Source organism: Chelonus insularis, unplaced genomic scaffold, assembly GCF_013357705.1.
Source record: "Chelonus insularis isolate UGA/USDA-ARS -01 unplaced genomic scaffold, ASM1335770v1 contig_210_pilon, whole genome shotgun sequence".
NCBI lineage: Eukaryota > Metazoa > Arthropoda > Insecta > Hymenoptera > Braconidae > Chelonus > Chelonus insularis.
Window position 1 is genome coordinate 26,850 of NW_023276430.1, and position 23,921 is coordinate 50,770.

Sequence of the window (23,921 nt, forward strand, 5' to 3'; positions counted from 1 at the left end):
ATCAATATCTTGGAGACTTAGGCAACAAGTTTCTAGTTTTTCTTGATGATTCTGAAGTTCTTTTGCATCAGCTTATGACAGTAATTATTTTATTCTAGTTTAACTTATAAGTACATTATCAAGAAATTTTTGTAAGTATTTTTAAATTATTTTTTTGCTTAGAAATTGTCACCTCTGACAAACATGTCCCAATCAGTTTGGCTTATATTCACTGAAGATGATGAGAACATTGACAAGGTCTTTTCTGATTTTTATGTACCATACAATAGTCGATTTATGTTGTCTAAGAGGGATGTACAATATGATGAAGATAACGAAATTCTTATTGAGATCTATAAAATAAGTCAAAAATCGAAATTAATAAAAAAAATTATTGGGCGTTGGAAACAAAGCAGTGGGATCTTTGACTACTCTCCAATAAGTTTGTCTCGAAGAAGGATGGACATGAATGGTCATGAATTGCGTGTTACAGCTAGACCTGTAATTTTTTTTACATAATTATTTTTCATGTCTTTACTGTCTTTCAAAACTTATAATAATTTTATCGAATTAGGACATAAAAGAAGCTTTTAAAAAATCTGATAAAATTCATTCAACGAGCATTGCAGATTTCTTTATGATAACGTTTGATATACTGCAAGAGGGATTAAATTTTACGTGAGTATATGAATTATGTTTTCATATAATTATAGATTTAATAAAGAGAAATTCCCTCTTGTGATAGAACAACTTTTCAAGAATCAGTGGATACGGGTACATATCTTCCAAATGGAACTTGGACTGGTGCTATAGCTAACTTGGTTTACAACGTTTCAGATGTTTATTTAACTTATTTACGTATAGATCACACTATTAATGGCGTTATTGGATATACATCGCCTTTTTATATTGCTAAGTATAAAAATTAAAATTTTCCTTAATTTATGGTTAATGACGATTATTAGATTATTATGAGTTTCATTTTTTTAGAGATTCTTTTCATTTCCACCAACCAGATCCATCAATCATATGGGATACTTTTTTACATCCATTTAGTACACAAATTTGGATTATTCTTATATGTTTCATATTATTTTCTGCTACTTTAATCAAATTACTAATAACCTTTTATCAAAAGCAACAGCCTTTGGGAAATCATTTGATTAGTTCATGGCCATATTTGGACGTGTTTGGTGCAATGTGTGGTCAAGGTATTTAATTTTATCAAAACGTTATTATTTATCAATCCTCACGCGGCAAAAATGTTCTCGGAAGTTTTACTAGTCAATTTTAAGTAAATTTTACTAGCCGAAAGAATTAAAAATTAACCATTTTTTTAGTAAAAATAGCTAAAAAAAACTTAGTAAAAAATACTAGTTTGGCTGGTAAAAAATACCAAAAAAGTAGTAAAAAGTCCTATACAGGTTGGTAAACATTTCTAGAAAGAATTTTTAAATTCAGAAATTTACTTTCTATTCAATACATCAATTAAATATAATTGTTCCTACATCAAAGGATTATTTCATACTTTCAGATGTTTTTACTTTACTACACTAGAACACGTCTGTTTGCCTAATTTTATAACTTAATCTTTTCTTCATTTTACTGCATTTAAAGAATATGTAATCATTGACCATGTTCTTATCCGAAGATCGGTCTACCTCAGTTATATGATGGTTAATCGCGATTATTGGAAGATTAGTACAATAATTTGTTTATTGCACTACGGAGTCCTACATTAAATATTATTTGTTGACTGTTATAAATTTTTTTATAGAAATTTTTACCAGCCTGTATATAGTCCAGTCAATATAGGAGGCTTGGCTGCATTTGTGTTAAAAATTTTGGTACAAAGGGCAATTTTTAATTTTCTAATGTCAAAATATCCGTAATGACCTGTAGAAAAAATGTGCCCAAAAACGAAAGTGCGCTGATTTTTTTTTATATTATTTTTTCGCATTTTAGTGGTCCCGTGTATCTAGGCGAGACAGCACTATAGGCGGCACCACGCGCTACAAAAAGGACACAACTATCGGAATGTAAAAATCGTATTTTCGATAAAAAATTGTAGTTTTCTTGTTCAATATTATTTTATTAATTATTTGATGAACAAAAAAACCTACAAAATCATCAATTTCTTTAAGTTGGTAATTTTTTAATTTATTTATAAAAATTTGTTTTGTTATTTATGTATAAAAAATTGCTTCATTATAATGAATAATACATTTATTACTTATTTTAATTTAATATTTTTTTAATATTTTTTTAATTTTTTGTTCTAACAACAATTTGAATATTAATCGATATGCGCATACAATATCTAGTTCTTGGTAATGCGTATGACGAAAAACAACATGTTATTAGATTCAGTGATGGTTATCAATCCTTATTGATTCATGTGAACTTATAAAGGATCAGTGTTGATCAATATGGAAAAATATTTATGGGCTTTCTAAATGTAACTTATTGATTTGTTTAATGGCCTTGAGATTTTAAAAAATATCACCATTCGATACGTTCTTTTACCCCATAATTTTATGGAATTTATACAACTTGCTTAGATGTATTTTGGTTTATTTTAATATCTTTTTTCAGCCATGCCGACATCGACGATTACTTCTGTCAGAATAATTCAATCTACAGTTCACTTGACAGCAGTTGTCATTTTTGCAGCTTATTCAGGCATTATAATTAGTACCTTAGCAACTAAGAGTAATAAACAGACGTTAACAACATTGGATGATATGATTAATGATGACTCTTTTCAAGTTAGAATAAGACCAAACTTCCCAAGCATACAATTTTTTGAGGTAATTTAGTCTGTTTTTTACTTGATCAGTGGAAGCTACTAGAAGTCAATGACTATTCACTAATTTATCAAATAGAGTAGGGTATCAGTGATTGTAAATACCGCTAATGAATGATTTTATTTGCATTTTTTATAATTTAAGGATTCACCAAATCAAAAAATTCGTCAGCTTGTTAAAAAAAAAAAGTTACTCGAAATTTTTGGACCCTTATCTGATTCTGAAGGACTAGTTTGGGCTTGTAATGGAGTCAAATATGGATATTATACTTCAAATCTCATTAGTGAACGTAAAAAACCCTACGGTTGTGATTTGTCGTCAACTGAAATTATCAACCATGTGTCTGTAGGATTAGGATTACAACGCAATAGTCCATATCGTAAAGCAATGAACTTTTAGTAAGTGTTTTACTTGAAAAACAAAAATAATTAATTGATTTAATTTATTAATGAATTTTTTAGCTTTTTATTGATGAAAGAAAGTGGCATTTTAAAAAAAATTTTGGATGAAACGAAAAAAATTCCACCTATCGAGATAGACAACACACAAGTTTTACCAGTTGATTTTGAAGATATTGTTCCAGTCATTGTTTTTCTGATGGTGTCATATATTATCAGTATTTTGTTATTATTATTTGAGCGACTGATACACACACAAATGATGATGAATCGTCACAAGAAAAATTGTCGAAAATTGGAATTGAGTAGTTTGCTACGTGCTTCAATTAGAATTCAGCAAATGAAATTAAGAAAATAGATTACTCTGTTTTTTACCACAGAAGTTGCATATCATTTATATTTAATTTATTCTTAGAATAGTGTTGTGTTAGCTTAATGAATAAATAAGTTGGAATAGAGTTCATCTTAATTGTAACGTAGTAAAAGAAGTAAAGAATAAAGTGGAAGGTAGCATATAATAGCAACGTAACGAAAAACTTCGAACGATTAATTAATTTATTAAAATAAGTTTATCGATGTTTGAAGCACTTATTATTTATTAATCATGTGACTATCGAAATTCATGATTGTATTTGGTAACCCATTGATTAATTAATTAACGTTGGACTTCACTTTCCCTTCTTCTGAATATACATTTTGTTTTCTTTTCGCCTGAAAGCCACATAAAGATCACTGTATTTATGAATGTCTTTTTTTATGAAATGCAATCAAAAGCAATTTTTACTTCGTTGAGGTGAAATAAAGTCAGACAATTTAACGTCAGAAATTGTACATATTCATAATTCATAAATATAGGGATTTACTCAATAAACAATAAATACATAGAAATAATTGACGTTAATTTTTGACTTATACTAAAGCCTTTTCTCGCAATATATTGCGTACCATTGGATGGGCATGTCAAATGTGTAACGCAAAAACTAAACAATGTAAATCACTATATAAATGTAGAGCATTTATTTTTTATTTGGAATATTAGAATATTATGTTGACGCACCAACAGTATAATGAATTATGATAGACAAACAGAGGATCAACAGAGACATTTGTAAGATATTGGAAATTTCCGTTGGTCTCCGACTGGACCATGTGGTCTGCTTAAAAAAAACATAAGCTGTCACACACACAATATTATTACAACGCACTAGCGCTTCGAAAATCATGCTTGATGCTTTCGTCCTCAGCTCGAGAAGGTAACTTAAGACGTAATTCAAACTAGTTTTATTGTTCTGCATAGTGTAAGTAAGGAAGTTGTTATTTTCATTAAAAAAAAGCAATCGATGTATTTGATACAATTTTGTTTTTTTCGGTTGCCGAGGATTCTAACTACGAGACGATGTCGAACATTAATCGTGCTGAAAATCGCTCAAGAACATCGTTGCACTCTGCATGCAAAAATCAAGATCTAGAACTTATCAAAAATTTGTTAAGGAAAGGCGAAAATCCTAATTAAATGCTGTGAACAGCCAAATGAACACTCTTCTTTACTTAGCTTGCACAACAAAAAGTGATGTGACTGTAACAATAATAGAATTATTACTGCAACATAACGCAAATATTGAAGCGGCTGAAAATGAAGGTGGTTTGACTCCACTTATAACTGCTTGTATACATACACGCAGAGAAATATATAGTAAAAATTACCCTAAATTTTATGGTAATTTAGTGACACTGCAGGATGAAGGTAAAAATTACTATACACATTGTAAAAATTACCGTGCCCATTGTTCAATTTACTAAACTGCATAGTTATTTTTACTCTAACTTCACCCTAAATATTACTATGCAGTTTAGTACATTCAACAATGTGCACAGTAATTTTTACAATGTGTATAGTAATTTTTACTGTCACCCTGCAGTGTCACCGAATTACCATAAAATTTAGGGTAATTTTTACTATACATTTCTCTGCGTGTAATAGTGATGTAGCAGTTAAATATTTTTTAGAAAATCATGCCAATCCCAATGCTACGGATCGGCGAGGTTGTACACCAATCTTCTATCTAGTCCAATCAAATTGCTCAATAAGTATTGCACAATTATTGTTACAATATAATGCCAATATTGAAGGTGCGGGTTAAGATGGCCGAACGTCATTTTTAAAGGCTTGTTATAAATGTAATTACGCAGCAGCTAAATTTTTATTGGAAAATCGTGCAAATATTTTTGCTGTTGATAAAAAAGGTTCTACATATCTCCACTTAGTTTGCCAGACAAAGAAAAACATGACTGCTGCTCTTATCGAACTATTGCTGCAACATAATGTTGATGTTGAAGCTGCAAATGCAGAATGTTGGACTTCACTTATAACAGCTTGCGCCAACGACAATCTCTATGCAATAAAATGTCTTTTGGATCATAATGCAAATATCGAAGCTATGGATAAGAAAGGTTGGACTCCACTAATGGTATACGCAGAGAAATGTATAGTAAAAATTATCCTAAACTTTATGGTAATTTGATGACACTGCAGGATAAAGGTAAAAATTACTATACACATTGTAAAAATTACCGTGCCCATTGTTCAATTTACTGAACTGCATAGTAATTTTTAGGGTGGAATTAGAGTAAAAATAACTATGCAGTTTAGTACATTCAACAATGTGCACAGTAATTTTGACAATGTGTATAGTAATTTTTACCTTCATCCTGCAATGTCCCCAAATTACTATAAAATTTAGGATAATTTTTACTATACATTTCTCTGCGTGTAGCTTCTGATCACGGCAATTGTAATGTTATTCAATGTCTTTTTGATCATCACGCCAACGTTAATCATTCCGGTATAAATAATTTAACTGCTCTTTACATTGCTATTGAACGGCAATCTGTGGAAACGACTGAATGTCTTATTAAATGTAATGCTGATATTAATCTTCCCGATAAAGAAAATCAAACGCCTTTGGAGAAAGCCTTAAAGATGGATTCTTCTGGTTCTTATCCTTCGAAAACGGTACGAATTTTAATCTTCGAAGTAGCTAAATTGAAAGTCGCTGGATTAAAATTACCCAATCACAATTTGGATATACTTCATAACCATAATGTACGTTGGCCTCGTTTGAGCAAGGAATCACGTTTTACAAAAGAGACTGAACAGATGAAAAAGAAGAATATTGGTAATAATGATATAATGCTGTATGATTTTCTAAAAAACCATATTTGTTTTCTTCCTTAATTCGTTACTAATGAAGAAATTCAGCAACAGCTGAAACAAGAAGACTTGGATAAACAATTTCCATCATACATACATATTGTTCGTAATCGATTTCGAGAAGCAACAATTCAATGCAGACGAAACAAATTAGTAAATCAGGCTAAATAGTATTTTAGATTTTATATTAATAAACAATAACCTTATGAATTTCTAGACTGCATATTCATTTCTGTAAGCATCAGTGAGTTGAAGGCCTTCATCAAGTCATGTCAGGAATCTATTAAATGATGAGCAGTCTCGTCCATAGAATATTATATAAGCTAAATTAGCTCTGATTGTGAATGTAAGAAATTATTCTTTGTTAACATTTTAGTATTTATAAATATTTCTAATAAATAATTGTTAAATAAAAGATTTTTATTACCATTATTTTCATTATCGGTTGAAAGTACGTTTAGCCAACCCAGGTGATGTATTCTGCTAATATATGTGGTACTAAAGTGCACGTAATGTGATGTATCATTATCTGTAGAAGTTAAATAGAATCTTTGCCTTATCTCATGAAATGAATTCTTTCGTCATTTCGTGTAACATGTCAGAAATTTAAACATATTACCAAATAAAATACAAAAAAAATACATGTCCAGTCTTTTTGAATTTCATATTATTGGCGAGTTGATACTTAACAAGTAGTGACATCACGTTGTCGAAGTTCATACTAAACGTTCGGGCAAGAGATGCTGAATTCATTTATCGTAACTTTTACCATCGTATGATAACACAGTTCTTGATAATATCGACTGGTCTTTTTTTAGTTTCTAAACATAACCAAAAATTTTGAGTTTGTTCTTATTTACATAATGCAAAAATGAAACCTACTCCGGGTGCAATTATTAAAGGTCAGTTTGATATATTAGTGAATATAGGACGCATTATTAAACAAAATGGTCCAAATCCAATAAAAATTTTATCAACATTATTCAGGTAATTCAAAGAATTATTTTAGTTGTGCGAAATTGCATTTGGCAAGCTGTCTTTTCAATAAGCTGAGATATCAATTATACGATTTATTTTTTCTATTGCGAAATACGAAATTAATTGAATATTGTTTTATCTTCAGGACTGATGATTTAAAATGGGGAAATTTAGTTGGTGTCGACAAATATGGAAATCGTTATTATGAAAATAACTTTTATATTTGGGGTAAAACAATCAAATTGGTTTTATGTACTTTCGAATCATACGTGATAACTAATCTTTTCATTTCACAAATTTAATTTCTTGTGACAGGGCAAAATCGTTGGGTAATTTATGCAGATCATGTAGGGATGAATTATGATGGATCACAAGTATCGCCAGAATGGCATGGTTGGTTGCACTACAGAACTGATCTATTACCATTCAATGATCCTTCTAGACCAAATTATAAATGGATGATTGATCATAAAGAAAACATGTCTGGCACGAAAGAAGCTTATATGCCCTACAGTACAACCAAGCCAAAAATCGAAGCTTGGAAGCCATCATAGAGCTTTAATAGTTTAAAAGAAAATGAATGTTAATAAATACTTTATTTATAGTATAAGATTCTACAATATTCAATACAAAATATGTCAATATTGTAGAAAAATACGACTTTGTGTGAATAAATAAGTCTTATTAGATTGGATGTATTTTAAATTTTCCAACATTTTCATTTGAATAAATATATATTTACATATGTGTAAAACCCCTAAACAAAAAGAAATGGTAAAATTCTTACACTAATTGTTTTTAAAATTAAAACTTTTCTGAATCACAAAAATGAAGTAGAATTACACTTATTTATTTTCAGTTACTTCTTTTTCTTATAATCTTTTTCAGATTGATACCCTGGTGCATGATTATGATCATAAACACCTGTTGGCATGAATTGTTCTTCAATTACAGCACATTTACCACGACAACCTCGATGTTGTTCTGCACATCGATAATGTGATCGGTTCAGCACTTCTGAACGAGATGTCAGATTATAAACATATCCTTTATGAACTAATTGTGGACGTCCTCGAGTTGACAGCCTGTAAGTTACTACAGGTTCGGTGCTATCTGTAGATTATGAAATTCATTAATGATCTTGTTTATTATTAAAACGAAAGCATAATAAATATTGAAAAATATTCATTTCAAGTCCTACTCGAAGGTTGTATTGACTTATCAGGATCATTTTCTCCATTGGGATCATTTACTTGTTGAATCGAATCTAGGGAATAATCTATGAAACAAATAAATTTTGTCAATAAATATAAGCAAAAAAATTCTAGATATTTTTTTTACCATCGTTGTGTTCAGCTTTAATCGAATTCTCATTTATATTAATTAAATTATTCTTTGAATAAGAAATACTATCTTCGGCTAAATTATTATCGTCAACTTCTAATAAAATTTGTGGTGAAGATTCATCGTCTATGCTAAACGAAGATTTTATAGTTTTTTTATTAGCCCTCGTAGGAATGGAGTTTTTAGGGCGTTTTAAAGAACGTTCACATTGAATCAATTCTAAGTGACTTGTCTTATCAACTTGCTTAGACTCCAAAGTTTCATTAGAATGTTTTTCTAATTTAGTTTCGTTATCTTTTTCCTATGAAGTTAAACATACTGTAAGTATTTATAGATTGGAATAAATATCCTTTATAATTACTTATAATTTAACTAAAATTACATGAAACGAACATTGTTTTTATTATTCTCTATTGTAAGTCCTTTCACTTTTAAAGCTTCAGCAACTTTTAAAAAATTTTCAAGCTCCTCATGCTTGATGTTGACTTCTCCTTGATACATGAATTTCAATAATGAATCAATTTCAGTATATTTCATATCTCTCAGAATCACTACTGGATGTTGGCAGGGATTATCCTAAAAATAAGTTTTTGGTAATGACTTTTATAAAAATAAGTCTATTTATTTTTTTTTTTATATTTATTATGATGTTTACCTTAAAAATATCTTGGAAGTATGGGCTACAGATAGAGAGAACAAGTTTATGAGCTTGAATTAGTTGTCCCTCAACAGCAAGGGTTACATCAACTAAATATTTATTCGTTAAATATGATAAAAAACCTAAAGATAAATTGCTTGAATGATTATTCCATTTCAAAGCAAATTGTTCATTGGAAAGTGTATTTTTTGGAGTCATTTCTACCCAAGATGTTAGCTAATTAGAAATAAATTATGTCTTTTTATCAATTCATTTGTTCAGTATAATTTTTTGTTATAAATTAATCTGGAGTTTATAAAAGTTTAATTAATACCATAAAATTTTTACTTACTGAAATATATCAAAATTTTTTTATAAAAAAAATTAAGAATTCATTCTAATTTAACACTGAGATATATTAATACTTAAACAAAAAAATCATTTCAGTCATTTGAATGATAAATTTGAATTTGTTCTTATTATTTGCAATAATATCAGTAAACGTTATGATAGACCATGACATCAATCTAACATCATTATTGAAAGATTCAGTGGATTGGTATTAATAATATTATTATTATTGTTTGAAGATTCAATGTATATATACATATATACATGGAATGATTTTTTTATACGTGGATAAAAACAAAGCAAAAGATGACATTTTTACTGCAGCCAGTTACAGCTAATATGTAAGCTGAATCATCACGATTATAAGTGGCGTTGCAATCGTTGTTTACTTTTTGTAGTTTTTTTTTTAGTTAATGAAACCAAATAAAATTGTTCTTTTTAAAAATATACAAAAACAATGCCTATACAAAAAGTATATGAAAAAAGACGACTGAAAAAATTAAAAATTTTTAACATAATTATAGATAAATTAACACAAACACCATATAAATTAAACAAAAAATATTAATAAAAATATATATACGTATAAGTAAATAACCACAAATACGAAAAATTAGGAATTATTTATTTAAAATTGTCAATAAATAAATATGATATTAACTATTAAGATATTAGATTTTTTTAACTATTAAATTTATAAAAAAATACATAAATAAACGAATAATTAAAATTTCGTTTGCAAAAATAGATTTTTATTTAAAAATTTTTGTATTTTGTTCAACAAATTAAAATTATCCAATAGCGAAGATTCTCAGCGCCCTCTGCTTTAAAGTTAATCGTTTACATGCTTATTGGAAACATGTATTTTTTTTTGTGAATGAAGATATCTGAATAATAAAAAACAGCGCAAATTTGCGTTATAAAGTAATAATTAAATTTACTGTGAAATTTTCTATTATTAGTATTTCATACACGTTGTTATTTAAGTGGAATTAGTGTAATTCCAAAAACAACCTGCAAAGACGATGTGAAAACGTAAGGTATATATAAATATATGTATACATACGTGTGTTACGATCAATAAACTATTGAAATTGGGATCTCCAGTGGAAGCATTCTTAATTCCCTTTTTTTAATAAACTAGTTTACAACTTATTTCGTGTCACCTAATGAGGGTAAAATCTAATTAATTTTATTTGAGTGACGTTACTACTTTTATTAATGAATATTGTAACCAACAAAGTTTTAATTAGTTCTCAACATATTGGTTTTTATTTGATTATAACGTAGTTTGATGTGATATAAATGAAAATTCGACCTTATCAAAAGGCTTTTTCTTAGTTATTTTACAGTAATAAATAGTATTCATGAAACTTTAAAATTCAGTTTCTTTAATACAGTCAATTTTAGTTATAATAGTTGTCAATTTTATAGATAGATAAATATGGAAGAGTAGATTCAACTCATGGCTAAAGGCGCTGGCATTGATAAAAGGAAGCAAGGAAGTTTAAATAAAGTAAGAACATGTTCACACTCATTATTTCACTACAAAATTGCTGTCAAATTTCAAACAACATCGAGTGAAATTTTTAAGACAAAACAAAAAAAAGAATATAAAAATACCAACACTAAAAGCATTGACGATTTTCAAAAAGATATATTCAGGTAACAATAATTTATTGTTTTATAATAAAATCATATTTTGTAGGGTAAATATTTAAAAAAAAATCATTACAATATTTATAGAATTATTCATGGTTACTCTAATTGATAGTTAAATACGTTAGAATTTCAAAAACATTCTCTTGTGATCACTGGGAAATAACGTTGAATAACTACCAAATATTTTGTTATATTATAGAATACTCAAGGAGTGTATACATACAGATCTATGCATTTTACATAAGTCAGATGTACTTGAAATAAATAGTTGTATTTTTAAAGCACGATCTCCACATTTATACCATGTATTAAAAAACAAATACTTTACTACCAATACCAGTCCAATTCAATGCTACTTAAATATAACTGAAATTTATCAACAAATTACTGAATTTATAAGGTATAAAAATATATTTTTCATTCAATCAATAATCATTTATGGTATATTTTTAACAATTATCGATATTTTCAATATCATTTTTACCTAACTGATTCAATAATATTAATATATTTCCAGACTTTTATATTGTAATTCGGATATCTCAAAGGAGGAACAACGATTGATACAACTCATATTTCATATTGAAAATAATCTAGACGTGATTAATCCATTTTTAGAAGTAAATGTATCAAATGAAACTGATGATGCAGTTGATTTAAGTCCTAATACTTCAGATATGGCAGATTCCGGATTAGAAACAGGATCAATCAGTTTTCACGAGAATACAGAGTCTGAAAATTCTGGAACTGATATTGAAGAGTCACATGTGACTGATTGTGTATCTACTGATGATGACTTTATTCGAGTTTCTGTTAGTGGAGATGTAGAAAGAGGGAATAAAACTACTCCAAGCTATCGAAAAGACTGGTGTCATCAAGACCTCATAGAGAATAAGGTAGCAGGAACCATATCAAATGATGATTGTGTGTGCAGCGTCAGCAAAATAGAAAAAAATATATCACAATCAAATTATGATCGGACTGACCGAGAATTGGAGAACTGTGAAATTGATGATATTACTCGTTATGAAAACGAAGTATTAAATGAACCATTCTATGAATCAGACTCTAATGATAATGAGCAGAGTTGTTCATTTGTTCCAACAAGTTCATTTGAATTTATAGAGCCAGGAAACTCATCACCAGTAACGAATATAGATAGACAAGAATATTCTAATACATCTGAAAAAGATAAAAGCTTTAATTCAAAAATACGAAATGTTACAACTGATAATGAACATCATGTCATACCTCATTCCAGTGCTCTTACATTAAACACGAGTTCTTCTAGCGTGAATAATTATTACTTTATAGATGCATCAAGCCTTAATGACGACAATGAAGTAACTTGTTCGAAAAAAAGTGAAGATCAATCTCAAATTAGTTTAATAAAATTACAAGGAAATGTCAGTCATATTCAATCACCATCTGGAAGTCAAGAAAAACAAAGCAGTAACTTAATTCGAAAGACTGCATTATCAAGTGGACATGAATCAACAGCAAAATTTGAACGTGAATTAAAACTCGTAGAATATTTAAAGCCGGTTTCAGAAACAAAAAAAATAAAACGTATTGATTCTGCTACAGAAGAAAAACCGATTGAAAAAGAAGCTTTAGTAGTAGAGATAAAAGAAGCAGATAGCGGAGAAAGTAATCATCCTTCGCCATGTATTGATAATAACAAAAAAGCCCAATACGAAAATGAAGAAAATGATAATGATGATTTAATAGCTATCAATATTGATAATACTCAAGACTCTCAGTATTCTTTAGTAAGGTGTAACACATTTGAATTAGAATCAGGTGATAAACTTCTATCACGTTTTCGTCAAGAAGATGAACGTCGACAAGGTCATTTAATATTTAAAAATTCAATTCCACAATACTCAAGCCATCGCGTTGATGATGATTTAACATTTAATGGCAAAAATTATCCTTCCATGTCATACTTTTCTGATTCAGCACACAAAAATCAAGAAAATAGAGATATTGAATATTCTGGCAGTTTAAATGAAGTATTTTATTACTCACAATCTGCTGGAACTTCATCGAAATCATTCAATAATGATAACTCAAATCACGCAAACAATTCAGACAAAAATTATCCAATAACAAAAAGTGCAAGTGACAAATTTTTAGCTGATAATTCAGAAACAGATGATAACTCTACTGCGGATTGTAACAGTTTACCAATAACTTTAAATCCTTCATCACAAGGAAATCGTTTGGGAGTAATGAAAAGAACTAAAAGAGATGAAATGACCCCTATAGTTTCTGGAGGCGTTTGCACTAATGATTATTCGAGACCCACAGACAGTCCTACTGTTCGAAGAAAAACTGAATCAACTCCAATCGTGTCAGGGGGTTCTGTACTCTCTGATCATCCATTAAAAGAAATTAAACCTACCCGTATGTCATCATCAATGACCACGTGGGTAGTTGATATGAGTGACTGTAAGAGTAATTTAAAATCTGTTAATGGATCTTCTTCGAGTAGTATGTCTCAAAGTTATTCTTTCTCAGATTCAAGTAATAAAAATTCATCTAAAGTGAAATCATCAGAAAAACAAGGAAGTTTGGGATTTTTTGTTAATTTAAAAGATATTAATAATTCGACAAAAGTATTAAGTAGTGAAAAACAAACAGAATCTAATAAAGATATCCCAAAACAATCTTGTGAATTTTTTATTGATATTTCGAAGACTGAAAAAACTATCAATAAATGTGAAAAAAAAGAAATTAATAATTTGAAGGAACATTCAGGTGAAAGTAGTGAAAAGAAAAATATTTTCTCAATGTTTATTGACTTGAATGAGCCCAATCGTAAAAGCTATGAAGAAGACACAAAAGAAAAAAAATTACATCGACTTCCACATCGTTCAACAGAAGACGAAAATAATTCTGGGCATGGTTCTGGTGGTGGATCTTCTTCATCAAATGAATCTCGTTCGAAAGATAAAAAATCAAGTGTCTTTATGTTCATTGAATCAGATTCTCCAGTTGTAAGACGAAGAACCCTTTCAACATCTCGGCCAGTTTTACAAAGGCATTCTTGGAATGTTGACAAATCACAAAATCAAAATAGCAAACTGACTGAAGATATAGCTTTTTCTCAAGAACATAAACGAGCTCATAGTATATCAATTGAACCGGGAATTGACAAAATTCTGCAGGATAAATCAAGTAGTTTAAAAGCTTCATTAAACCACGAAAAATCGACATCTCTTCATCTGTCAATGTTATCAACAGGAAAGAGTAGTAAAGTTGACGTGTCTTTTTCGAGTTTCGATAATGAAATGAGAGACACGCCCCCGAATTCTCATGTAGAATTACTTAATGATGATCGTCATAGTTCTTTAAAACGCGAAGAATTTAAAGATTCTAGCAGAACTTCTGAAGTAATCAATTCTAGCTTTGAAGCATCGATGGATCCTAAAGCTTTTGAGGATGATCAATCAGAGATATCTACTTGGGAAAAAACAGCTACAGAGAGTACTGAAGGCCATACGAGAAAAAGTGAAACCTTTGATATCAGTAGTGGAAGTAATAGTGGACCATCTCCAGGAAGTGATAATCAAGATTTAGATCTTGGAAATTATCGAAGTCGATCTGCTTTTAAAGAAAAGCGACGAGAAAATTCAAAATCGACGAAAATATTAGAGACTCACAAATCTTTGACAGAAACTATCAAAAAGATTGAATGTGAGTTTGACAAGCCTGAATATGGAAATCTAGAAACTAGCTGTGAAGACATGCCCAGTGATTCTAATACGAAATTAAATGACGAAAAAGAGAGTAAAGCTTCTTGTTCCGGATTTGTAAGGCTATCAGATTTGGATAAAGCTCCAATAAAAGATAAAGTAGAAATTGAAGAAAATATTAAATCTCGAAACTCACGTTATAGAATGAGTAATAGCATTCCAGAAATGTCTTGGGTTGAAAGCAAATTAGCTATGAATCGAACAACAGGTTCTTGCCAAATGAGAATTCCTACAAGAAAGTTTACATCAATTATGAGCACATCTTTACCTGCTAAACATAAATCTCCTATTGAAGAATTTGGAAATGAAGGTGATGGTGATGGCATTATATCTGAATCAGATCTCAGTAGTATGCAGAGTAGTATGGGCCGTTCAGGAGCAGATATTAGTACAGAAGAAACTGAAACATCTAGTTTTGCTAACACAAAACCTTATAATCGACTTGGTGAAGACTTATTGAGAATGTTTTTAGAAGAGATCAACCCCGATGTAACTATAGATGTTGGTGGACGAAGAATTCGTGCTCATAAATGTATTCTTAGTTCTAGGTGCCAGTATTTCGCAGCTATTCTTAGTGGTGGTTGGATTGAGAATGCTGGAAATATTATATCTCTTCAAGGATATTCTTATTCTTCCGTTCATTTTGCTTTATGCCATATTTATAGTGGAGAAAGCAATATTCCTGATTCGATTAGCATTGTAGAATTGGCTACTCTAGCAGATATGCTTTGTTTAGAAGGACTGAAAGAAGTTATCGGTTATACTATTAAAATAAAATACTGTCATCTTTTCCATAAACCTTGCCAATTATGTGCAGTGGGTGTTTTAGAGTGTATGCCACTTGCTGCTGCTTATGGTCTTGATGAAATCTACAGGAAATCTCTACGATGGATTACTAGACATTTTGTACGTATTTGGCCTTGCAAGGCATTCGCAGCATTACCAAGAGAACTTATGGATAAGTGTTATCATCAACATATTGTTCACATGTCGGCTGATAATGTACTTCAAACGATAATGGATTGTGATAAATTATTAGCAACTCTTCCTAATGTACGGTGGGCAGAGCCAGTTTTTAGAATGGTTTCTAATCTTTTAGAAGCTGCTTTAAAATTTCTTTCTGACAATTTTTCAAGTGTTTTAAGTAATGATAGTTTTCAAGCTCTTGGAAGAGACCTTACTTGGAACATTAGTCGATTAGAAGATAATGTTCTTTCAGCAGCTGATCAATTACCTCCTGATCAAGCATGTAAAAGTTACACCAAATTACACAAACTATTAACAACGATACATTCAGATGAGCTACAGAAACCACAATGGGGATCATTATTTATTGATTTTCTAGAAAAAATTCAAAGTAGAGTCGAAAAATGTTTAGTCAAAGAAGCTTCAAGAGCTGCAAGAACAACTACATGGTTAAAAATGGATCTTGAATTGAGAAGGAGAATTCAAGAACTTGCTTGTTTAGTGATTCTTCCACATGAACCCTTGAAAAAGTCTTCGAAACATTCTAATTTAGTTCAGGTATATTTTTTGATTTCGATTAACTTATATATTTAAAATAAATTTAAAATATTAATTATTTGAATATTTGTAGGATTCCAAAACTCCATCGAATCGTAATGTAACTAATCGAAATTTAGAATCAAAAAAAGGAAAAATGACTGCTACTGAACAAAATAATAAAGTATTGAAGCCATCAACTACTGCTCCGGTCATTAAAAAAATTCCACCAAAACCAAAAAGTGATCCCATGGAACGTAAAATGCAAGATGTCAAATTTCTAGCATCTGATTCTGGATTTAGACCTAAGTCGTGGCCGAATAAATTAGAGGTAAAAATTTTGAATAAAATCTAATCTCACAAAAGTATCTTGAATAATCTAAGTATTTGTAATTCAATATTTCATTGAATTGTTTTCAGGTGAAATCACGGTATTTAGAACCAAGAAATAAATCAGTACCAAAAGATACAACACATCAATCTTTGTCTGAGCGTGTAAATATTCAACATCGCCGAAAAATTATCATATCGTCATCTGACTCATCAAGAACATCAAGTCCTGCCATGAAACGCGCAGTAGATAAGAAACCAATCACAAAGTTAAAAGTTGCAGCAAAGAAGGATGTAAAAGCTTTATCTTCAGATAGTTTAGCCGATTCTACTGGTGTGAAGTCTACTCCTAAAAGAGAAGGTACGAGTAAAAGTTGCGGAATTACTCGTCCAGAGTCTCCATCTCTTCAATCTAAAGATCCAGAAATTGGATTATCAGTCGATTCTTTAGCAGAGCCCAAGAAAAAAACTTTAACTGTGAAAAAATCTAGTAAGATGGATACTTCAATGTCTGCTGATAGTTTGATGACTGAAGTAACAACTCCAAAATCTGTGATTTCGACTAAAGTGTCTCCAACGCTAGGAAGACCTACAGCTAAAAGTTTAGCAATGGAACGTGCTAAAAAATCATCTCCTCCAGTGAATCAAAAAAGTCCTTTATCCGTTACTCGTAGAGCTAGTCGATCTATAGAAAATTCCACGGCTGCTAGTCGTAATCGAGTAGCAGCGATTAATGCTTATCATGGTCCTCCTAATTTAAGGAAAAACCTTTTAGATGCTGCAAAAACTCCAGATATTTCTAGTAAAATGATGAATGGTGTTATTCCTAAAGTTAATTCACGTCAAAGTTTACCTTCTACCAGTACTCTACCTGCTCTAAAACGTGATAAAAAAGATACTAATCCTTCTAGTAGTGAAAGCCCGAGCAAGCAATCTCCAAAATCTAATGGAACCAATAGGCCAAGTCGGGCAATACAAGCAAATAAAAAACCTTTGGCAAAAAATACAGAAGTGCCGAAAAAATTCAAATATCAGAATGGAGATGTTATCAAACAACTGACTGTTGGTTCAAGATCTGGAACATTTTTAAAAGACGAACCTACGATACTAAAAAAATCTGATATGAAAACAACTCAAGTGGCATCTTAAAAAAATAAGGATAAACATTCAGAAAATTCGAAAAAATGAAAGCTAAGTAAATAAAGTTTATAAATGATTGCTAAATTTGGTTTAAAAAAAAAAATTAATAGGTGTTTATAAAAAGTTATCAAAGAAGAAAGTTTAATTTTTTTTTTTTTCAAATTTTGTGATCATTGATACAAATTTAATTGATTGATTCATAAAGACTCGTGAAAAGTGATAATTCCTATAGGGAATCTTGATTAATAATAAATATTTAACCGATAAGTTGTATGCTGAGCACCAGATAATTAAAATAGGTTTGAATCGAAAAATAATAAGTAGCATTTATTAAAACGTCTCAAACTGTATCGAAAATGAGTGCTATATTTATTAAAAATATTAATCATGTTTTGACTGCTTAGTCTTTTTGCAAAACTTAAAATAACATTTAAGTAGTATAATCAATATTTATTTTATATTCTATTGAATAAATATGTTCAATTAATGCTAATACACATGATTATGAATCATTACTCTAAGCAATTCGATTCTATCGTTGTATTGATTCCTCATGATGAGCTATTTATCACTAACTTTATCATTAAATGGCTGCATACTTAGGAATAACAAGTAAAATAGATAATATGGCCAGTTTGTTATTAATATATTAGAATTTTTCACTATTTGTTATTTTCACGCAGAGCCATATTTATTAAATTGTGTATTTAGACATTACGAGTGGTCATATATATTATTATAGTATATAAAAAACGTGGGAACGTTCGTCTCATCATACGGTGTTTATACATACATATATTTATTTAAAAATAAAATTCATGATTAAAGATTTATACTTCTATATTTCCAGTGGACTGATTGCTATTATCTTATTTCATTCCATTGAAAATCGGTGCACATACTTTCCAAGATACTTTTCCAAATTTTTCATACTTCTTTATCTATAATTCTGTGTAAAGTTTTACCTCATTTTCAAACATGTATATATTACCACTTGATATGCCTTAAATCGATTAATTATTTTTGTTTTTTACAAGTATAAATTGTTTTTTGAATATATTTTCGGCATTTTCAATTGTAAAAACGTTGCCATAAATTTATGTACATTGTTTATAACTTTTTTTTACATTATTTAATTTAAATGGGCTCGAACAAAGAATATATATTGATTTAATATACATAGATAAATATATATTATTTGCCAATCGCAGTATTGAATTATCATGCGGGCATGTAAAGATTGGCAACTTTCCAATATATTCAACCGTTAAAAACTAACGTTGGAAAAATATTATTAATTAGCTCCTATGAACTCTACGTAGTTATATTTATTTACTGGATCTTTATATTTTTTGCAATGTAAATTTTTATGCAATATTTGTATCTAGTCATTTATATATATTTTAAATATTTATGTTAATGTACCGTTAATGAAAATATTTAAATATAATATTCTAATAAAACAACTACTGATTGGTACCTTTATGTGTATTATTAACTAACCAATTTTTTAAAAAATTATTGTAATTGATTAAAAAAACAAAACTCAATTTTATAACAATTTTCTAGTTGCAACAATTTGTGAATAAGTTGAGCCGATTAAGAACGCGGTATCATAGTTGGGGTTGTTTTTGTACATTCTTTGAAGTATTGGAAGATTTTGCACTAATTATGTCTGTGCCATGTTTAACAAGACTTTACGTCTTAATAACATTCTAGTCTTTTAAACTGAATCAGTGAAAACTACTGTGAATCAGTGAATATCTAGAACTTGTTAAAAGTTTGTTGAAAAACGGTGAAAATTCTAATGCTGTCGATGACTAAATGAACACTCTTCTTCATCGGGATTGTACATCAAAAAATGATGTGAGTGTAGCAATAATAGAACTCCTAGAAACACCACAAAATTGCTTAATAGAACGACACAGTGACATTGATACATTTAATCTATTTTAACAATAATTATACAATTGTTTATATCTGTGTCAATGATGAATTTATTGAATGAAAATAATAAAGTGATACAATAGAAAATTAGATAATAAAGATTTCATAAATAAATTATTCACATCATAAATTTATCTTTATTTTGAGTAAGAATTTTCGCAGAAGATTTTGCATCTAAAAATATTGAATCAACTTCTTCCACATCTTCTTTTTTGATCATTGTTCTTCCGTTTATTTTAGCTGTTAATGCTGCGGGTGTTAACAAATGAACCGCATATCTGAGTGTCGTTCTTGTTCCAAGTTCTCCCAATGCACTTAAAGCTTCGTCTTCAATTTGTAATCCTTCTGTTGCAATTCGTAATTTCATAATTTGTTCAATTTCTGCTCTAGAATATGGAAGTGTTCGAATTATAACTAATCGATCTAAAAGATCTAAGGGAATTCCGTGAGGTGAAACAATGTCATCTGTTCCTCTGATATTACAATGACCTCTATTTGTAGCAAATATTACGATTGGAGCAATCGCACTTTCAAGGGAACGATGAAGATATGTAAATGTCTCAATATCTAGCATATGAACTTCATCTATGAATAAAACTCCTGGTACTAATTCAGCTATGCCTTGGTCAATATATTGGTTTACAATTTTGTTTATTTCTTTTCTCAATTTATCTATATAAAATAAAAATTTAATTTAGTTAAAATTAACTTAAATAATAGAAAAAATTAAATTCAGTTACAATGTTACCTGTAATTTCAGTTTTTTTTGGCTTCATTAATTGTCCCATCATTGACATAATATCTTGTCCTCCTTGTGGTTTAGCATTTGCAACATCAAGGTCATGTAATGTAACATCTTGTACAACTTCCTTCTTTTTATGGACATCACCTTTTGGTAAAGGAACGTATTCTTCTGCTTCTAAATCGAATTCAGTAGCGTAATTGTCACTTCTACCTTGCCTCTTAACAGCTCCGCTATTTGCTTCGATATAGATGACATCGCCAGTTTCAACCTTTTCTTTTTGTAATGATTGATAAATTGATGGGTCTAGTTTCAATTGTTTTGTACCCTTTGCCGTTTTTAAACCAATAATAACATGTGATACTGTTTTTCCATATCCTCCGATAGGATTTTCTGTCTCTACCGGAGTCAACTCAGTTACTTCTCCCTCATACACTTCTTTTGTTTCTTTGATTCTCAAACCAATGGCTCGTCTGAAATTTTCCATTAACACTTCTGTTTTTTTAATTTCAGAACTGTACACCTCAGATCCAACCATCGGACAAAAAGGTACTTTGGTTCCAAGTTCTTGAGCAATCGCTAGAGCTATTGCAGTTTTACCAGTTCCTGGTGGGCCAGCTAATAACACAGCACGACCAGCCATTTTTTTAGATTTTATTAAATCTACAACAAAACCTGCTGCCTGAAATTATTATAATTCAAAATTTAATAAATTAATTATATCAATGATTACTTGACTTTGTTAATAGATATAAAATATTCTAACCTCACGAGCTAACTCCTGACCAACTAATCCAGCTGCTGATTGTATAGCAACACCATTTTCGTCAAGACCCAAACCTTTTATATGAGTATGGGCTGAAATTCTTTGTGTTTTTGCAGAGCTTTTAACTTCTTCAATCTTCATCGTTCTAATCTCAGCACAAAATTATTGATAAAACACTGAGCCGGCTTCTGTTACCGTCTTTCAATTTATCAATATATATATGTTTATAAAGCTCATATACACTGCAAGAAACTACACACTAGAAAATGTATCAATTACTTCAAGAGATTCTTAATGTTTATGAAATAAGTATTTGATATAAATAAATGTTCAACATTAATTTGTAATAAACAAATCAATCGAAGTATTGAAATTAATACACGTGACAAATTATACGACACGCTGAATTCTTGACCATGCGCAAAAGACTTGAAGTGATAAAAAGTGACAGAAGTATGATGGCTAAAGACACGGAATGTCTGTAGACAAGAAATTTCTGCGATGTTTATATGTATTTGAGGTTATGTTTACCATTGTTTTTTATTAGTAAATAAATCAACTAGTTAATACTCATAATTTGTAATTAATAATATAACAGAAATAAAAATGCCTAAAGTAGTGTCAAGAAGTATTATTTGTTCTGACACAAAAGATCAAGAAGAATATAGTGAAGAAAAACCATTACATATTTACTATTGTTTATGTGGACAAATGACATTAATTTTAGGTAAATTAAATTTTTTTCAATTTATTATAATACACAAGAAATCAACATATGTTTCTTAATTTATTACTTAAAATATATAGTAATAGAAAAAAATTCAATGTAAAAATAACGTAAAAATATTATTTAATTTGAAATTTTCATTGGTATTGTGCAGAATTAACTAATAGAAAAAAAATTGATTTCATTTTTCAAGATTGTTCCATAGAAAAATTACCATTGAGAAAACGGGATGGTGCTCGAGTAATTGATGGTACCAAACATGCTCATAAGATGACCTGTGAACCTGATGAAATTGTTTATCTAAAACGTCAAGAAGGAATCGAAAAACAACATCGTCAAAAATGCAAAAAGTAAGTAATGTAAAACATTTACATATCTAACTTCAACTTGAATCATCATTATTGATAAAATATATTATTTTCAGATGTGGATTATTATTGTATTACAAGCATGATCCTTTTGCAAATATTGTTTTCATCGTTAAGGGTGCAGTAATTAAAAGTTCTGGAGAAGGACCAATTAGTGATATTTATAACCAAGTTGCCGTTGAAAAACCAAAGAAAATAATGGTCACAAAACACACTAAAAATATGGGTAAATTTAGTTCTGTTACTGTATCAACAATTGATGAAGAAGAAGATGAAATTGAAGCTGTAAGTTGATAATTATTTTATTTAAATATTAATTTTATGTGTCATAATTCATCTTCAATTTAAACTAATTCAACGAATTTCCAATTTAACATTTTTAGCGAGAAGTGGCTGATTCTTATGCAAATAATGCTCGAATAATTGAAAAACAATTAGAAAGAAAAGGCATGACAAAAAGAAAAGCAATGCCACCACCTGAGATAGATCCAATTAAGAGAACACGGCCACGGGGCACATTATTGGACGTTTAATTGTTTTTAACAAAGGGATTGGACGAATGTTACCTGGGATTACCTTATCCATTGTTGTTGCTACACTAGTAACAAAACACTTTCTCTATGTAGTTTAAAACTGAAACATTCAAATTCGAAAGGGTAAAAACGATCTTGTTTATTGTACTTACTAAGGTCATTCTCTAATGTTACAATAGAAAATAAAGCTTATTTTAATGAACTTTATTATAATGATAAACATTATTCGTATAACTCTCTCTTGTCTATGCTAAAATTTTGTTATTTATTCGATTAAATTGAACTAAATTAAATGAATTAAATAATAATTTGTTGAATAAACATCTTGATTTTTATTCCAAAGAGTAGCATGATCTTTTTACTTAGCCCCTGTATTAACCTTATGCCTAAAATTTCATTCATCGTATTTACTCTTTACTCAGCTATTTTTTCCCTGTCCTCATCCTCAAGATAAAAGTTGAGTTGTAAAGAAAAAAACTAGACAAATTTTTCAACTTTCTGTTAAGTCGTGTAGGAAGCATACCATATCGAGCAGTACGAAATGGGGCACGACGAACTATAATCTTGATGAAAGGGAATTGATCAGGGTTGGTGGTCGATTAACAAATTCTAATATTCCCTTCAACGAAAAATGGATTCAGTGATGCAATTTTGCTGGATGATGATACACATTTGTGAATTTTTAAGTGTTGAAATTCCTCTAAGTTACACATGCATAGATTTAGAGAAATATAAGC

General features: G+C 29.5%; 6 protein-coding genes across 10 annotated transcripts; 4 read left to right on the forward strand and 2 right to left on the reverse strand.

Moving 5' to 3' along the window:
* Positions 1-5,469: 5,469 nt before the first annotated feature.
* On the forward strand, positions 5,470-6,419 carry LOC118064494 (ankyrin repeat domain-containing protein 1-like). Its single transcript, XM_035079135.1, has 2 exons — positions 5,470-5,635; positions 5,959-6,419. The coding sequence occupies exons 1-2, from the start codon at positions 5,470-5,472 to the stop codon at positions 6,417-6,419; spliced, it is 627 nt and encodes a 208-aa protein (XP_034935026.1).
* An 808-nt stretch (positions 6,420-7,227) lies between these two features.
* On the forward strand, positions 7,228-8,071 carry ND-B17.2 (NADH dehydrogenase (ubiquinone) B17.2 subunit). Its single transcript, XM_035079133.1, has 3 exons — positions 7,228-7,382; positions 7,519-7,601; positions 7,689-8,071. Exons 1-3 carry the CDS (start codon positions 7,267-7,269, stop codon positions 7,925-7,927), a joined length of 438 nt encoding a protein of 145 aa, XP_034935024.1. The 5' UTR covers positions 7,228-7,266; the 3' UTR covers positions 7,928-8,071.
* Positions 8,054-10,307, reverse strand: LOC118064491 (broad-complex core protein isoforms 1/2/3/4/5-like). The gene is made up of 7 exons (XM_035079131.1): positions 10,289-10,307; positions 9,707-10,195; positions 9,373-9,591; positions 9,111-9,293; positions 8,715-9,018; positions 8,575-8,652; positions 8,054-8,486 (listed from the first exon to the last, which is right to left on the reverse strand). The coding sequence occupies exons 3-7, from the start codon at positions 9,571-9,573 to the stop codon at positions 8,233-8,235; spliced, it is 1,020 nt and encodes a 339-aa protein (XP_034935022.1). The 5' UTR covers positions 9,574-9,591; positions 9,707-10,195; positions 10,289-10,307; the 3' UTR covers positions 8,054-8,232.
* A 225-nt stretch (positions 10,308-10,532) lies between these two features.
* LOC118064485 (uncharacterized) lies at positions 10,533-19,478 on the forward strand. Of its 5 annotated transcripts, none has more exons than XM_035079115.1 (6): positions 10,533-10,745; positions 11,140-11,370; positions 11,567-11,767; positions 11,885-16,652; positions 16,726-16,962; positions 17,052-19,478. In XM_035079115.1, the coding sequence occupies exons 2-6, from the start codon at positions 11,171-11,173 to the stop codon at positions 18,108-18,110; spliced, it is 6,465 nt and encodes a 2,154-aa protein (XP_034935006.1). In that variant the 5' UTR covers positions 10,533-10,745; positions 11,140-11,170; the 3' UTR covers positions 18,111-19,478. The 5 variants fall into 5 exon arrangements, with proteins under 5 accessions (XP_034935006.1, XP_034935008.1, XP_034935010.1 ...); XM_035079117.1 differs by having other exon boundaries at positions 10,533-10,740; XM_035079119.1 differs by having other exon boundaries at positions 10,611-10,629.
* Positions 19,479-20,077: 599 nt separating this feature from the next.
* On the reverse strand, positions 20,078-21,960 carry pont (pontin). The gene is made up of 3 exons (XM_035079134.1): positions 21,557-21,960; positions 20,797-21,472; positions 20,078-20,720 (listed from the first exon to the last, which is right to left on the reverse strand). The coding sequence occupies exons 1-3, from the start codon at positions 21,695-21,697 to the stop codon at positions 20,167-20,169; spliced, it is 1,371 nt and encodes a 456-aa protein (XP_034935025.1). The 5' UTR covers positions 21,698-21,960; the 3' UTR covers positions 20,078-20,166.
* A 61-nt stretch (positions 21,961-22,021) lies between these two features.
* Positions 22,022-23,471, forward strand: LOC118064486 (UPF0428 protein CXorf56 homolog). Its single transcript, XM_035079120.1, has 4 exons — positions 22,022-22,283; positions 22,477-22,633; positions 22,708-22,936; positions 23,035-23,471. Exons 1-4 carry the CDS (start codon positions 22,163-22,165, stop codon positions 23,182-23,184), a joined length of 657 nt encoding a protein of 218 aa, XP_034935011.1. The 5' UTR covers positions 22,022-22,162; the 3' UTR covers positions 23,185-23,471.
* The last annotated feature ends 450 nt before the right edge of the window (positions 23,472-23,921 follow it).

Excerpts from the sequence above, each read along its gene's own strand:
- LOC118064494 (XM_035079135.1), top strand. The coding sequence starts at position 5,470 with ATGACTGCTGCTCTTATCGAACTATTGCTGCAACATAATGTTGATGTT. Across the intron at positions 5,636-5,958 it reads CGAAGCTATGGATAAGAAAG|CTTCTGATCACGGCAATTGT; the intron begins GTTGGACTCCAC and ends CTCTGCGTGTAG.
- ND-B17.2 (XM_035079133.1), top strand. The coding sequence starts at position 7,267 with ATGAAACCTACTCCGGGTGCAATTATTAAAGGTCAGTTTGATATATTA. Across the intron at positions 7,383-7,518 it reads ATTTTATCAACATTATTCAG|GACTGATGATTTAAAATGGG; the intron begins GTAATTCAAAGA and ends TTTTATCTTCAG. Across the intron at positions 7,602-7,688 it reads AAATAACTTTTATATTTGGG|GGCAAAATCGTTGGGTAATT; the intron begins GTAAAACAATCA and ends TTCTTGTGACAG.
- LOC118064491 (XM_035079131.1), bottom strand. The coding sequence starts at position 9,573 with ATGACTCCAAAAAATACACTTTCCAATGAACAATTTGCTTTGAAATGG. Across the intron at positions 9,019-9,110 it reads TAGAGAATAATAAAAACAAT|GAAAAAGATAACGAAACTAA; the intron begins GTTCGTTTCATG and ends TTAACTTCATAG. Across the intron at positions 8,653-8,714 it reads TAAAGCTGAACACAACGATG|ATTATTCCCTAGATTCGATT; the intron begins GTAAAAAAAATA and ends TTTGTTTCATAG.
- LOC118064485 (XM_035079115.1), top strand. The coding sequence starts at position 11,171 with ATGGCTAAAGGCGCTGGCATTGATAAAAGGAAGCAAGGAAGTTTAAAT. Across the intron at positions 11,768-11,884 it reads CAAATTACTGAATTTATAAG|ACTTTTATATTGTAATTCGG; the intron begins GTATAAAAATAT and ends ATATATTTCCAG. Across the intron at positions 16,653-16,725 it reads AACATTCTAATTTAGTTCAG|GATTCCAAAACTCCATCGAA; the intron begins GTATATTTTTTG and ends GAATATTTGTAG.
- pont (XM_035079134.1), bottom strand. The coding sequence starts at position 21,697 with ATGAAGATTGAAGAAGTTAAAAGCTCTGCAAAAACACAAAGAATTTCA. Across the intron at positions 21,473-21,556 it reads GTCAGGAGTTAGCTCGTGAG|GCAGCAGGTTTTGTTGTAGA; the intron begins GTTAGAATATTT and ends TAATAATTTCAG. Across the intron at positions 20,721-20,796 it reads AAAAAAAACTGAAATTACAG|ATAAATTGAGAAAAGAAATA; the intron begins GTAACATTGTAA and ends TATTTTATATAG.
- LOC118064486 (XM_035079120.1), top strand. The coding sequence starts at position 22,163 with ATGCCTAAAGTAGTGTCAAGAAGTATTATTTGTTCTGACACAAAAGAT. Across the intron at positions 22,284-22,476 it reads ACAAATGACATTAATTTTAG|ATTGTTCCATAGAAAAATTA; the intron begins GTAAATTAAATT and ends TCATTTTTCAAG. Across the intron at positions 22,937-23,034 it reads AAGAAGATGAAATTGAAGCT|CGAGAAGTGGCTGATTCTTA; the intron begins GTAAGTTGATAA and ends TAACATTTTTAG.